This window comes from Sus scrofa, chromosome 11 (genome assembly GCF_000003025.6).
Source record: "Sus scrofa isolate TJ Tabasco breed Duroc chromosome 11, Sscrofa11.1, whole genome shotgun sequence".
Classification (NCBI taxonomy): domain Eukaryota; kingdom Metazoa; phylum Chordata; class Mammalia; order Artiodactyla; family Suidae; genus Sus; species Sus scrofa.
In genome coordinates this window covers 77328473-77341825 of record NC_010453.5, presented here as the reverse complement: position 1 = coordinate 77341825, position 13353 = coordinate 77328473, and the positions used below count along the sequence as shown (strand labels likewise).

At 48.6% G+C, this 13353-nt stretch overlaps 1 protein-coding gene across 3 annotated transcripts in view; it reads left to right on the top strand.

Annotated features, from left to right (window-relative positions):
- The window catches only part of ANKRD10 (ankyrin repeat domain 10), a 32695-nt gene that overhangs the window by 14224 nt on the left and 5118 nt on the right, over positions 1–13353 (top strand). For all 3 annotated transcript variants that reach the window (NM_001244616.1, XM_021065100.1, XM_021065099.1), the window contains 1 exon segment: positions 4046–4281. In NM_001244616.1, the coding sequence (NP_001231545.1) occupies positions 4046–4281 (236 nt within the window).

The window sequence follows — 13353 nt, the reverse complement described above, 5'->3', positions numbered from 1 at the left end:
TTTCAGCTCTTAAAACATCAGCATCGAAGCATGCTTAGCAAATAGGAAAGTGTATATTAAAAAATGAATTGGAAGACCTGAACCTCTTGTTAAAATTGAAGTGTTTTGAGAACTGTACCATTTATTCGAGTCTCTACCTAGACGCCCACATGATTTTCAGCCTCTATGTATATAGTACACTTGAAAGCCTCTCTGCCTGTTAAACATTAAGACGGTGTGAGGAATTCAGACTGTAAGATAGTTTTCACCTTACTCATGTTAAGCACATTGCCTAATTCAGTGTTAAGACACTTAGAACATTTACCAGAAAACACTCAAATAAATGGGAATGATTGTATTACTTCCACATGCGCTAAGTCTTTTATTTTACATTCGCCTGAAGTTTATTTACCTATAGATGTTTTTCTTGCTGTTTAACTTTTTATGATTTAATAGATTTGGCAGCTTTTAAAAAGTCAATTTTTTGAAGTCCCCACTGCTGCTCAGCAGAAACTAACCCAGTGAGTGTCCATGAGGATGCGGGTTTGGTCCCTGGCCCTGCTCAGGGACCCGGTGTTGCTGTGAGCTGCACTGTGGCGTAGGTCGCAGACGCGGCTGGGATCTGGCGTTGCTGTGGCTGTATCGTAGGCCAGCAGCTGCAGCTCTGATTTGTCCCCTAGCCTAGGAAGTTTCATATGCTACAGGCGTGGCCCAAAAAAGCAAAAAAAGAAAAAAATAGTTAATTTTTGGTTTGAGTTGGATAATGTGTAAAACTCCCAGAAAGGCAGCTGTTCAGCGTGGAGGATGAGTTAGCGGTGGCACCTGTGGCTAATCTGGCCCAGTGCTTGTTTTTGTGTGGCCCATACACTAGGAATGGTTTTTACATTTTTAAATGGTTGAACAAAAATCAAAAGAATATTATTCCTTGACATGTAAAATACGTGAAATTCACACTTCAGAGCCCACACCTAGAGGTTTCCTAGAACATAGGCTGCCCTGTGTGGTGCACGTACCACCTGCAGCTGCTTCCAGGCTACGAGGAAAGGACAGGGCCTGGCCTGGGCTCACTGTCCTTGCTGTCCAGCCCTCTGCAGGAAAAGCACCTGCCCCTGGCTTGGGGGCCCCAGCCCTTCCTTTCCACCAGCTTTTGTGCACCACACAATTGAGCAGCCACTTGCAGGTGTTTGACTGGGAGCAGAGCAGGGTTAGCGTGTTCAGCCAGGGCCAGCGAGGGAGGGCGTGAATGTGGGACCGCAGGACGGGCGTGGGGGAGGAAGAGCTGGGAGAGGGGAGTGGCAGGTTTTGTCCTGCGCCAGAGTCGGGCTTACAGACCCTTTCGCTTTAGAGGGGCATGAACACTGAAGTCGCCTGTTGCTTTCTGGCCCCGCAACGGGAGGACGAAGGCAGCTGAAGTCTCCCGTAGCTGAAGCCCAGGTGGGGGGGTGCCGTCCGTCCGTTTCTGGTGATTCCTAGGGACGCTGTCCCTTGAGTTGTCCAGGTTCTGACCGCTGCCCGTGTGCGGGCGGGATGGTTTCTGCTCTCCCTTTGGATCACCCTGACTTCAGGCCCTCCGAGTCACGGCGGAGCCGCTGAGGTTCAGCCTGGCTGGGGACTGCTTTCCTGCTTGCCTCGTCCACACGCGAGGAGTACATCCCGCGGGCTGGCGCTAGTGCCCTTCTTTGAGTCTGGAAGACGATACCTCACACCGCCCAGAAACTTGGTTGGCTCTGCCCCGCCCGGGATGTGCGCGTGTTGGGCCTCGCTGCTGGGAGGCGGTGGGCAGGAGACCCTGCCTGTGCAGGCACCCCGCTCCGTCTCCGTGGCGTCCAGACTGGCACTGGTTTGTTGCTTGTGTCCCTTTAAGGTTAGATTTTTCCTCGGAGGAACGGTCACCTCGCTCTTCCGCCCCTGACTCAGTCCACTGCTCAATTTCTGAACTATGAGTAAAGGAATTGAGTGTGTTGGGGGTTTTCTTCTTTTCGGTGGCTAAAAAGTGGGCCCGCTCCGTGAGGCGGCTTGCGTCAGTGAACTGGCCTTTGTGGTGGGCAGTGCCGTTTTAAAAGTCTCTGCGGTTCTTTTCAAGTCCATCATCCACTGGAGAGTCGTCTTTACTGCCACCTTGCTTTGTCCTGATTTGAAGCAGTGCTTCTCATTTCTGTATTCTTTGATTTTGGAGAGCAAGTTCATATTTATCTAAAGAAATGATCATTTTATAAACTTGGCTCATGTTCCAGGTCTTTTCTTCTTTTCAAATTTTGAAGAGTTAAGTTTTTTTCACATTTTCATGTGTCAACTTTTTCTGTTCACATTCTTGAAAGAGTAGACCTTTTTGGACCATTTGCTTGTGATATCGTCTGAAAATAAAATACACCATTTTAAACAATTAACCTCTTACACACTTACTTGAATATTAAGCTTCTGTAACATGTTGACATTAAAAATCAAGTATATGATCATTTTGAATACACTAACTGATGGACTTCACTCTGTCCAAACTTTGGTATTTCCTTACCGTTTAATTCACATACTGAAATTAAAGTATTACGAGATTTTAGATAATATTCGTCAGGAGTCATAGCCATGAAGTCAAATTGAAACATCAGTTTTAGTTCCCAGTGGTCCTTCCTGCACACAGCTCTCTTATATTTTTAAGAAAATACTGTTGATCTGGGGGTTTCTCAAGACTTATCTCATAGATCTGATCAAGCTGCGTTGAACTTTGCCTTTCTTCAAAATGTATGATACATCCCTTTACCTCATGCTTATAAAAGTGGAAACACACTTAGTGAGTGTCCAGAAGCGTGTAGGTTTTCCATGTCTGGGGACAGCCTCTGAGTATGACGCCTGGAAATGCAGGTGGAGGGCGTCTGTCCCTGATTGTGTAGCTTTCTCTCGGAAATCCTTCTGTTCGTGAGCCTTAACCCAGGAAGCAAACATCCGGGGTTGCGCATTGTTCTCAAGGACAGGGGAGGCCTGTGTGGTCCCAGCGGTGCCGCTGGCAGAGCCAGCTGAGAGGTGAGGGCTGTCTTGGCCCTTCGGTGCTTCTCCAGTTTCGGTGTGTCAGCCTGCAGCTAACAGGCTGGTTGGCTTTTTGCAGATTTAGTTCACTGCAGATTTTGCAGTGTATTTTCGTGTCTTCCAGGGAAGCCTCAGTTGCTTTTGTTCCTCCGTTTTTATTGTTTCCTAATTAAGGTCATGATTTCAGCTGCTTCTGTCCTGTGCGTCGTATTCGGGTATGTCCTTCGTGTTCTGCCACCACTTCCTGATTTAATCTGAGCTTAGCTAATGCAGAGGACATCAGACCTCTCTTGTCTGTGGTGTCAGCCTGTGGGATGAGGTTGATTCTCTTTGGTGGTGGGACTCTTGGCCTGTGGGGTGAGTTCTAGGTCAGTGTTGGAAGGCTTTCCACAGGATCCATGTGCTCCGGTGCTCCTGAATGTCAGAACCTGAGCCTGCACGTTTTCCCGAGCAAGGCCACACGCAAAACACTCAACTTTTCAGATCTCCAGTCTGGTGAGAAATTATTTCACTAGTTTCAGGACACCCTTCTAAACTTCCACTTAGAGTGTCGCATGTTAGCGCAAATTCTGGCTTGTCTCTGAGCCGGCTGCCTTTGTTTTTAGGAAGCCAGTTGTTAATGAATATGCCATGGACAATGCATTACATGTTGTTTGTTATGATTTTACTCAAGCTTAAGGAATGGATTATTAAAATTAAGTGCAGATAATATAGAATTCAGTTTCAGGTTAAGTCTGAAGTTAGCGTAAATTTACATTCTTCAGACTAACATAAAAAATGATTTTGAGAAGTTAAATAGGAAAATGCCTTTTTAAAAGTTTAGTATATTGATTTTTAAATTACTTTCTCCCAAATCTTGCCTAGTAATCAAATGTGCATAAAAGAGAAGTTAGTTTCAGAGCAGGGACGAGTAACCTTTCTGTAATGAAGACTTGTGTAAATCTGTATGCTCTTTCGTGTCACCTGCAGATAGTTAGTCAGTTCGGCAGGAGCAGAGCCCAGGTGAAAACGCTAACGGGGTGTAATTCAGTGTTTTTGTGTTGTACAGCCTGAGAAATGCCAGTGGCCTGACGGCGGCAGACATTGCTCAAACCCAGGGTTTCCAAGAGTGTACCCAGTTTCTCTTGAACCTCCAGAACTGTCGTCTGAACCGTTTCTATAGCAATGGCACCTTAAACGGGGGCCATCCGGGTGTATTTCCCAACCACGTTAGTGTGGGAACAAATCGCAAGAGATGCCTGGAAGATCCGGAGCCCTTTGGAGTGAAGAAAGCTAGAACCGCAGGTGAGACATTTTGGGTGGGCACCAGCAGGCTCGTTTCCTTCCTTTTAACGTGTTTTCTTTTTTGCGGCTGAAAGCGCCTTCGTCAGGACTCCTTCACGTAAGGGGCACTGTGCCTGGAGGACTCTGGTGCAGTGACGGAGGCGTTTTTCCCGTGGGGCCACCCGGAAGATTGGCCGTTTAACCCGGGGGGAGGATGGGAGAGCGCAGTTGACGGCTCACACGTGAATGTGTGTCTCTGACTTTGCGCACACCCAGGTTTACTGGCCTTGAAGGAGCGTTTTCATTTGTTGTACCTGTTTGAAATATAACTATTAAAAAAATCTGCCCCGTGCCTGATTTTTTTTTTTCCTGTGAATCTTCCTGGGCTTATAACTCTTGTTGGTCTGATAGTAAATCGTAAGTTCGCACCTGGGAAGGTAGACGTTGGCCCTTGTGCTGTGCGTGGCCTCAGCTGGAGGGCACACCCCGGAGGGTAGCCTGTGTGTCACAGCAGGGCCTGGTGTGCGCTTTGACTCGACCTACGTTGCTACGGTAAGTTATTGTAGTTTTAAGTATTTTTCCACTTTTTGGTCTTCAGATAATTTCAGGGTTTGCAAATAAATCAGCAGAGTTGGCTGGTCCCTCTGCTTTTGTTTTGGCCTCAGCGCAGCACGTGGAAGTTCCCGGGCCATCCATCCATCTCACCCGAGCTGCTGCAGTAACACCACCAGATCCTTAACGCGCTGGGCCGCAAGAGGACTCCTAGTCACTCTCTAAAGTTGGAAAAAAATCTCCCTTTCATACACAGAAAAAAGTTAAGTATATAATCAGAAGACAGATTAATAGCTTAGAGGAATATTGAGCAAACGTGACGCCCTTCACAGGTGATGAGGAAAGTAACCCCGCTGCGCTTAGGTGCTCAGGTGAGATTTGCCAAAGGACAAATTCAAGGTCTACCTTTGGCTTAAAATAAAATCAGCTAGACCCTGTAGTCAGAAAAACCTGAGCGGCCAGTGGTGGCTGACTTGCAGTTTGCTGTGTGTCAGCTTAGTCTTCCTTCCAGTGCTGTGCCTTTTTAATGCAGCCAGAGGGTATCCAAACAAAAACGTTTTCCCTACGGAGTCAATAAAATTGTATCATTTGCTTCACACCTTTTAAAATGCTGGTCACTGTAAAAGCCTGGATGATGGGACTTTTCAGTAGGAGGAATGTATGAACTTTAATGGCTTCTAAAATGCACAACCTTTGTGAGTTGTGGACCGACTGGTTTCTAGGGAGATGTTATAAGAATCATATTCTCAATGTGAACGTGTGTCTGTAAACTTCAGAACGTGCTCCTTGTTTTGTTGAACGCCTGGATGCTATTCTGGAATGGTCCTGTTTGCTTCACTGAGCCTTCGTGCAAGAATTCCACGTGTGTCCACATCGTGTTAGTTTGTGGGGAAAGTCTTAGTGTTTTTTTTTTAAGGTGTCACTTAACTTTTAAAAAGACTCAGATGTACCTGAAGAATTTTAAATGAGTGTCTTCAGGTTTTAAGGTCGGTTAAATTGGCCAGCATCTCGTTACTAGAGCATCTGGAAGAGCCTTTCCAAGGGTTCCTGAAACTTTAGGACTCCGTGACTGGGCAGAACCAGGCAGGTTTCGGGGGCTTTTTGCTTCCTCCAGACAAGCATTCCTCTTGTGACCGGGTCAGAGGCTCTGGTTTTGTGCGGTGACCTTCCTGTTCACTCTCCCCAGCTGCCCGGCCCTGCCGCCCCGCTCCACTCCGCTCCTGGATGCCCGTAGAGAAGAAGATGGGGGTGGAGCCTGGCCTCTTCATTTGCAGAAAAGGATCACGCACCCGGGGCTTGTTTGAGTTTGCAGATAAGGATCTCAACCCAGGGGCGAGGGTGGCGAGATGCTGGCCTGGCAGCCGACACACCTGACGTCCTGACACACCTGAAATCCCAGCTGCTCCCAGGGCCCTCACTGTCTCCCCTCCCCGGAGAAAGTGCTAGTGCTGAGGTTCGGCCCTCCCACCGCCCGTCTTCGGGCATCCGCGTGTGCAAAGGCATGTGCCTGTCAGGTGCCTTCTCCCCGTGCCTGCACACTTCTCCCCGTGCGGAAAGATTTCCCTTTTTCCTTTCCTGTAACACACACCACTGCGAGTGGCTGGGGCAGCAGTTCTTAGTCAGTAGCTGGATAGTTTACGTTCTTTGGGTGCAGGGGGGCGGGGGGTGTACATTGCTTTAGTTCATTTTCACTTTAGTTTCTGGCATCTTGTTTTGATTTGCTATGTAAATGTATGAGCTTAAGGCTTTGCTCATTTGAATTACTCATTTTGTAGATAAGGTTTTAGTTCTCATGGCAGAGTTTAAAAAAAATATTTCCCCCCTTGTATAACGTATGCATATAAAAGTTTTTTTTTAATGTAAAAGTAGAGAAATTTTAAATCTTTTTTTTTTCACCTTTTTAAAATAGGTGCCTGGAAAAAATATTCTGGCCACATAAAAATGCATAGCCTGAACCTGAACTTAGTCTAGTTTGTCTTCCCAGAATTTAATGTTACACATATTGGTGATTTTAGTGTGGGTTATATATGCACAAAAGCAGTTCTCCTGTGCAGCAGAAATTGATACAACTTTGTACATCAGCTATAAGGGTGAAAAATCATTCTGGAAGGTTTTCTGGCTTAGCTAACTTAAAGGTGGATGTGTCCTATAAAATTGACTCAAACTTTTTAAACGTTGGAGTGTGAAAATTACCTGCTCTTCTCCATAGAGTAGTATTTCTCTGCTCTTAATGTTTTCAGTCAAGATAACTGGAGTGGTTTTTTCCCTTGGAAGCCATACGGATGTGAAAACTTGGGGCAGTGATCATTTGTATGGCTCAAAGAAACTCCTTTGGAAGCAAGTTGTATGACGTTCATACTTTAAAATGCCTTTGGAGTTCCCTTCTTGGCTCAGCGGTTAACCAACCCAACTAGGATCCATGAGGATGTGGGTTCGATCCCTGGCTTCGCTCAGGGGGTTAAGGATCTGGCGTTGCCATGAGCTGGGTGTAGGTCGCAAACATGGCTCAGAGCCCACGTTGCTGTGGGGTAGGCTGGGCAGCTACAGCTCCAATTCAACCCCTAGCCTGGGAACCTCCGTGTGCCACGGGTGCGGTCCTAAAGTCACAATAAAATAAAATTAAAATGCCTTGGATGCAGTCATTGACATCAGCATCTAACACAGACCTGAGAGACATGGCCGTGGCCTCTGAGGGCAAAACAAAATCCAAGGCTCTTGGTGTGGCTGATACTGATGAAAAGTACCCGGGGTAGTGTTTTCCCCGGGATGGGATTTTGTCCGTGTGGGACGGCGCGAGGAAGTATCAGTGTATAACTAGGATTGGGCGGAGGGTGGCTTCCCTCCCCACCTACCAACCATTTGCTCAGCATGGAACAGCAGGTGGCCCTCGAGCCTTCGGCTGCAGCTGCTCAGTAAGATTTTCACTTGGCATCTTGGCATCCTGGTGATTGGGAGCAGCACCTGAGACGGTTCCTCACGGATGCATTCCTTGAAAGCTTGTCCAAATCATTACTGGTCCAGGGTAGAAAAGAATTCCAGGCCCATCCATGAGAAACTTTTCAGTTTCTAATCTTTCATTGTTTTGGCTACATCACCCGTCTTGACGGGGGAGGCAGCGTGAGTACAGACCAGTAAGTTGCAGTTCTTTGGGTTGACAGTTGCTATTGGTAGGCGGTGGTGAGACCAGATCTTGGAAGCTCAGTTGACGTCACTGTATATTTTTTATCAAATAGGTAAATTATGGATCTTAGCATCTCATCTATCACATTAGGTGGTTAATACAAAAACACCTTTTGGGAACAGTATCTACGTTATGACTTAGCTTAAAACGAGCAGTAAGAAGTTGCTCGGCACACTTTCCCCAGGATGAACTTGAAGACTCTATTTCCTGGTTTTAATCTTAATTACTCATGTTCACCAGGCTTTAAAAAGACCAGGAGAGAGGGGGGTGGATGTGACTTAATGAGCTTGGTGAGTGGTACATGTTAGCTGATTACTCACACCCTTAGGTGAGAGGAATTGCATCCGTAATGTAGTTCCTTTTAGTTCAGTTCCATGTGTGTTACGTTTACAGAAGACTTGAACTTTGGGTGTGTCCCTAGTGTTCTCGGACTTGCGGTAAATGGTTAACATTTGCTTTTCAAAAAAAAAAATTTGACCAGAGAGAACATTCCTAATTGTGTTCTAATAATAAGTGATTGTTTTGTTTTAATCCCTCAAGATACAGCATTTTGTCCGTATAATCGGGATGAACTGCACTTGAGAACCAAGTGATTGTCTTGTAGTCTTGAGTCCAGCAAACCTCCTGCACCTGGTTCGGCGTCTGCGCTGGGTGGTGGGTGCAGCGGGAGTCGCTAGGGCTGGGCCCTAGCACGCTCTGTTCCAGGCACTCTGTCTCAGAAGCACCTTCCCTTCCACGTCCTTTAAACAAAAGCCCAGATCCCTCCCTGGTGTTTTCCACAGGTGTTCCTGCTCCTCCGTGTCCTTGGCATCTTCACTGACCTGCTCTCTTGAATCTCCCCAGCCACTGGCCTGCGCGGCTGAGACCTTGGCAGGAAGGAGTCCCTCGCAAGGTCGCTGTGGTGGGAAGGTTGTGGCTTTAACAGGACCTCCAGTCGTCTGGGTAAAGTGCTCTGTGGTAGCAGAGAGCAGCTCCAGTTCATGATGGAGGGAATCCCCCAAGGAGACCCCTCCCCCGTCCCCTTTCGCAGGGACAGCGTTTCCCTGGTGATCAGAGTCCCAGGTCAGCAGGAAGGCCAAGGGGTGTGAGGTGTCGTCCTTGGTTGTGGGTCGGCACTGAGGCCCTCCCGCACTGGCCCCTTAAGGAGGCCCAGGGGAAGAGAGCCCACCCGTCCGTCTCAGGAGCCCAGGCTTCCCTCGGATCCACTGTGTGGAAGTCCTTGGCAGGGATCACACATCAGATGATGTTTACTGCATGGGTCTTACTAGGAAGTGACACCTGTTAGCTCGCCAAAGCTCCGTACTGTATGGCGCTGTGTGGGTTCTTTTTCCCCATTAAGAGATTTCTCTGCCTGCAAAGCTAGAATAAGCCTGATGAGGCAGCTTCCATAAGCTCCAGGTATCTTTGTAATTGTGCCCGGCACTTAAAACCCTGTGTGTGTGTACGAGTCCTGCCTTTCTGTGGGCAGGGCAGGCTCATGCTCCACAGTTGACCCCTTGGTGGCACAGTTTCTGTAAAGCTGCAGACCTCTGCCAGAGGCAAAGGAAGGCCCTTCTGGCGGTTTCAAGCTTGATCAGAAATAGTTTATTTTTAGAGTCTCAGAACCAACTAGGGGCTTTATTCAGTTCTCAAGTTTTAAGTGAAATTTCGTGTGCAGATTTCTGTGTGGTCCGGGCACTTTCCCGAATGAAGCCTCTTCCCTGGTCCCCCAAGGTTGGGCATGGGGGGGCTTCTTGGGCCGTGGCCACACCTGGCCGGCACTCCTCCTGTGGGGAGGGAGAGCTGGGAGGGCTTCCTCTGAGCCAATCCTAGATGATTTTGTCGCAAATATGCACTGACAGGTCCTGGAGTCTTGCCTCATCAGCCCATACCTGCTTGGCGGCCAGAGTGAAAGGCAAGACGTGTACAAGTGTCCAGTAATTCTCTCTTCAGCTGGGACAGGGAGGAAGGGAAAGAGCTGCTTTTCTAAAACAAATGGAATCAAGATGGGTGATTTTAGAAGAAAAATGTTCTGGAATGTCTACAAGCCACCTTCTCAGGTGCAATGTGGAATATTTAAACAGTTCCTTGGCGATGGCAGTAGGTGTGTGAGACAGACACCGCAGGTGCACGATCTGTGGTGACAGGAAGAGAATTCAAGTCCAGACCCTCTGTCCTTAGGATTCGAGAAGCCAGTTCTCACTCGTGGCTTGTGGTGCGGTCTTCAGGGCGTCCGGTTACACGCTCAGTGTCCCCATCCAGCTGTCTGAGCCCTTTTCCAGGTGCTGGGAGGAGTGACATGAAGGCGTCCGTGTCAGGTGCGTTGCTCAAGCAAGGCTGTGGGCAGCTGGGTCTGCCGCCAGGTGGTTGGATGCCCTGGCGGGCAGGTCCTCTGGGAGCTGCGCTGCCAAGACTGCAGGGAAAGCCTGCAGAGAGCTCGGTTAAACTCCAGGCTGTCTGCCCTAGCGCCTGCCTCCCCGTTAAGGTTTCTCGACTCAAATCTGAAAGCCTTTGGTCTGTTCATTTTTACCTTGTGTTGGTGAGGAACTGTATAAACAAAAGACACATCTAAAAATGTTTAAAATAAAACAATTTTTGAATGTAAAAAGGGACATATCTACAAGGAAGCGCATCCAAGTTGAGCCCCTAGTGCCCCAGGTCCTGGGTAAGGGATCACTTTCTGTCCTTAGAGTGGTATTGAGCCTTTCCCTTTGTTTTAAACGTCCCCAAAGGCTCTGCCACCAGCTCTTCGGGCCCCCTAGCGGCGGGTCCACCCTCATGTCCAGCTTCATTTTGGAGCTGGTCTCATCTGAGGTGGTGAGTTATTTTTAGTCGTCGTTGCTTTCTGTGTGTGTGCCCTTTGCGGCTAGAGCCTGGACTTCACTCATTGATGAAACGCTGCTGGGCACGGCTGGAGGGAGCCAGGAGACAAAGTCCCTGCTTTTATGAAGCCAGTTTTGTTGGGTTTGGGGGGAGGAGGGAGGGCATCATGGTTTGGCATGGTTTTGTTTTGTTTTCTTTTCTTTTTAGGGCCACACCTGCGGCATATGGAGATTCCCAGGCTAGGAGTCGAATTGGAGCTGTAGCCGACGGCCTACACCAGAGCCACAGCAACTTGGGATCTGAGCTGCATCTGCAACTACACCACAGCTCATGGCAACACCAGATCCTTAACTCCCTGAGCGAGGCCAGAGATTGAACCTGCAACCTCATGGTTCCTATAGTCTCATTCATTAACCACTGAGCCACAATGGGAACTCCATGGCACCTTTTTAAAAACTTGCTCTTCAGGGGTCTGAAATTGCAGCTCTAACCTGAATATCACTCTCCCCAAAGAACCCTGGCCCTCAGTTCCAAACCAAAACCAGGCATCGAGAGCATGGATGCATAGAGCTCTCTGTGCTTGCAGCCCCAGGGCTGTCTTTTCTGTCGAGAGTTTGTGGCTTTGCCCCAAGAAGCTCCCCTGGTTCTCAGTGCACCGATTTAGCCCCTCTGGTGCCGCGGGGCAGGAGGAAGGAGGCGTGGCCCGTGCGGCCTTGGGCCTGGCTGAGAGGGCTTATCAGCGGGTTCCTGGGCCCTCCCTCCCTCCCCCTTTTCAAAGGCGGCCTCTTGACCCCTGCCTTCTCGGAAGTGCCTTCTTTCGTGGTGAGGATGGGGCCTCACCTGTCCCTGATTTGGGGCCTGTGGAGGATGAAGAGAAACGTCGCCAGAGACCGACGTCCTTAGATTGTTGCCTCCGGTTTAAAGCGTCCCTGTTGGGGGGTGTCTTGGGCCTCATACCTGTGCACGTCTGGTCTTTCTCGGACACACAGATCACTCCTCTGTTTCTTCCACATACTAATCATTGAGAATACGAGTTTCTCTTTTATTAAGACTTTTTCCTTTAAAACTGTTTCAACAGTTTGCGGAGTACTCTAGAACCAATATTCACGTTCCAGTGTTGAAAATGACTCATGTGCCGCTGATTGGAAGCCATCGAAGCTGCAAAGCTCAGTTGTTTATCTGAGTAAAGAACCAGAAGTGGGAGTTCCCATCGTGGCGCAGCGGAAAAGAGTCCGACTAGGAACCATGTGGTTGCGCGTTTGATCCCTGGCCTCGCTCAGTGGGTTAAGGATCCAGCGTTGCCTGAGCTGTGGCGTAGGTTGCAGACGTGGCTAAGATCTGGTGTTGGCCGTGGCTGTGGTGTAGGCCGGCGGCTACAGCTCTGATTCGACCTCTAGCCTGGGAACCTCCATATGCCGTGGGAGTGGCCCTAGAGAAAAACCAGAACCAGAAGTACATGCAAAGGTATAGGGCTGTCAGGATGTTCAGAATGGGAGAGAAAGGAAGCTACTGAGGCAGTGGGGGGTGAGCTGTAGTCCAGCCGAACAGTGGATCGTTACTCAGCTTTCAAGATTTTTTGAATTTAGTTGATGGGATGCATTCATTAACCATGAATAAAAAGCAGGGCGCGGAAGTGACTTTTTCAGGACCACTTTTGTTAAAAACACATGCTTGTTAATACTAGAACCTCCATATGCCGCGGGTGTGGCCCTAAAAGAAGAGAAAGAAAAAAAGGACTAGAGAGCCACACGCTGCATGGGAGTGACTGCTGCTGACGGGTTGCCCTGGGGTTTGCAAGAGATGTTTCTGCAGTGTGACCTCACGAGGGGGAGAGGCCAGGTGTGCCCGAGATGCTCTCCGGGGTACGGAGAGGGTGCCCACCTTCAGCGCGAAATGTCTTGGAACCCAGCCGACTGGAGCGTGTTCCCAGTCTTGTCGCATCCTGGCGCATGGGCCGGAGCCACGTTCGGGCGGTGTTGGACAAGCCTGACCTGATCTTGGCTTTTACTTTCTGTCAGTGAAATAAGTGAATTTTTTTTAATTTGAGGATTATTTTAGAGGTTTTTATGTTCAAGAATTGTCGTTTTTTAATGAAAAACAACTTTGAGGGCATAACTACAGTGTCTTGAATCTTAAAAAGTACTTGGAGTTCCCGTCGTGGCGCAGTGGTTAATGAATCCGACTAGGAACCATGAGGTTGCGGGTTCCATCCCTGACCTCGCTCAGTGGGTTAAGGACCCGGCATTGCCGTGAGCTGTGGTGTAGGTCGCAGAGGCGGCTCAGATCCTGCGTTGCTGTGGCTGTGGTGTAGGCTGGTGGCTACAGCGCCAATTGGACCCCTAGCCTGGGAACCTCCATGTGCCGTGGGAGCAGCCTCAGAAAAGGCAAAAAGACCCCCCCCCCCAAAAAAAGTGCTTAGAGTGAATTGAACCTTAAAAAGTATTTAGAAATGTTTGGGTTGTATAACTGTTGTCAAATGAAAATTTGTGTCAACAAGCGAGTCTAGAGCAGGAGTTTGAAATGCATGACCTTTCATCGGAACGAAGTAAATGACTTTT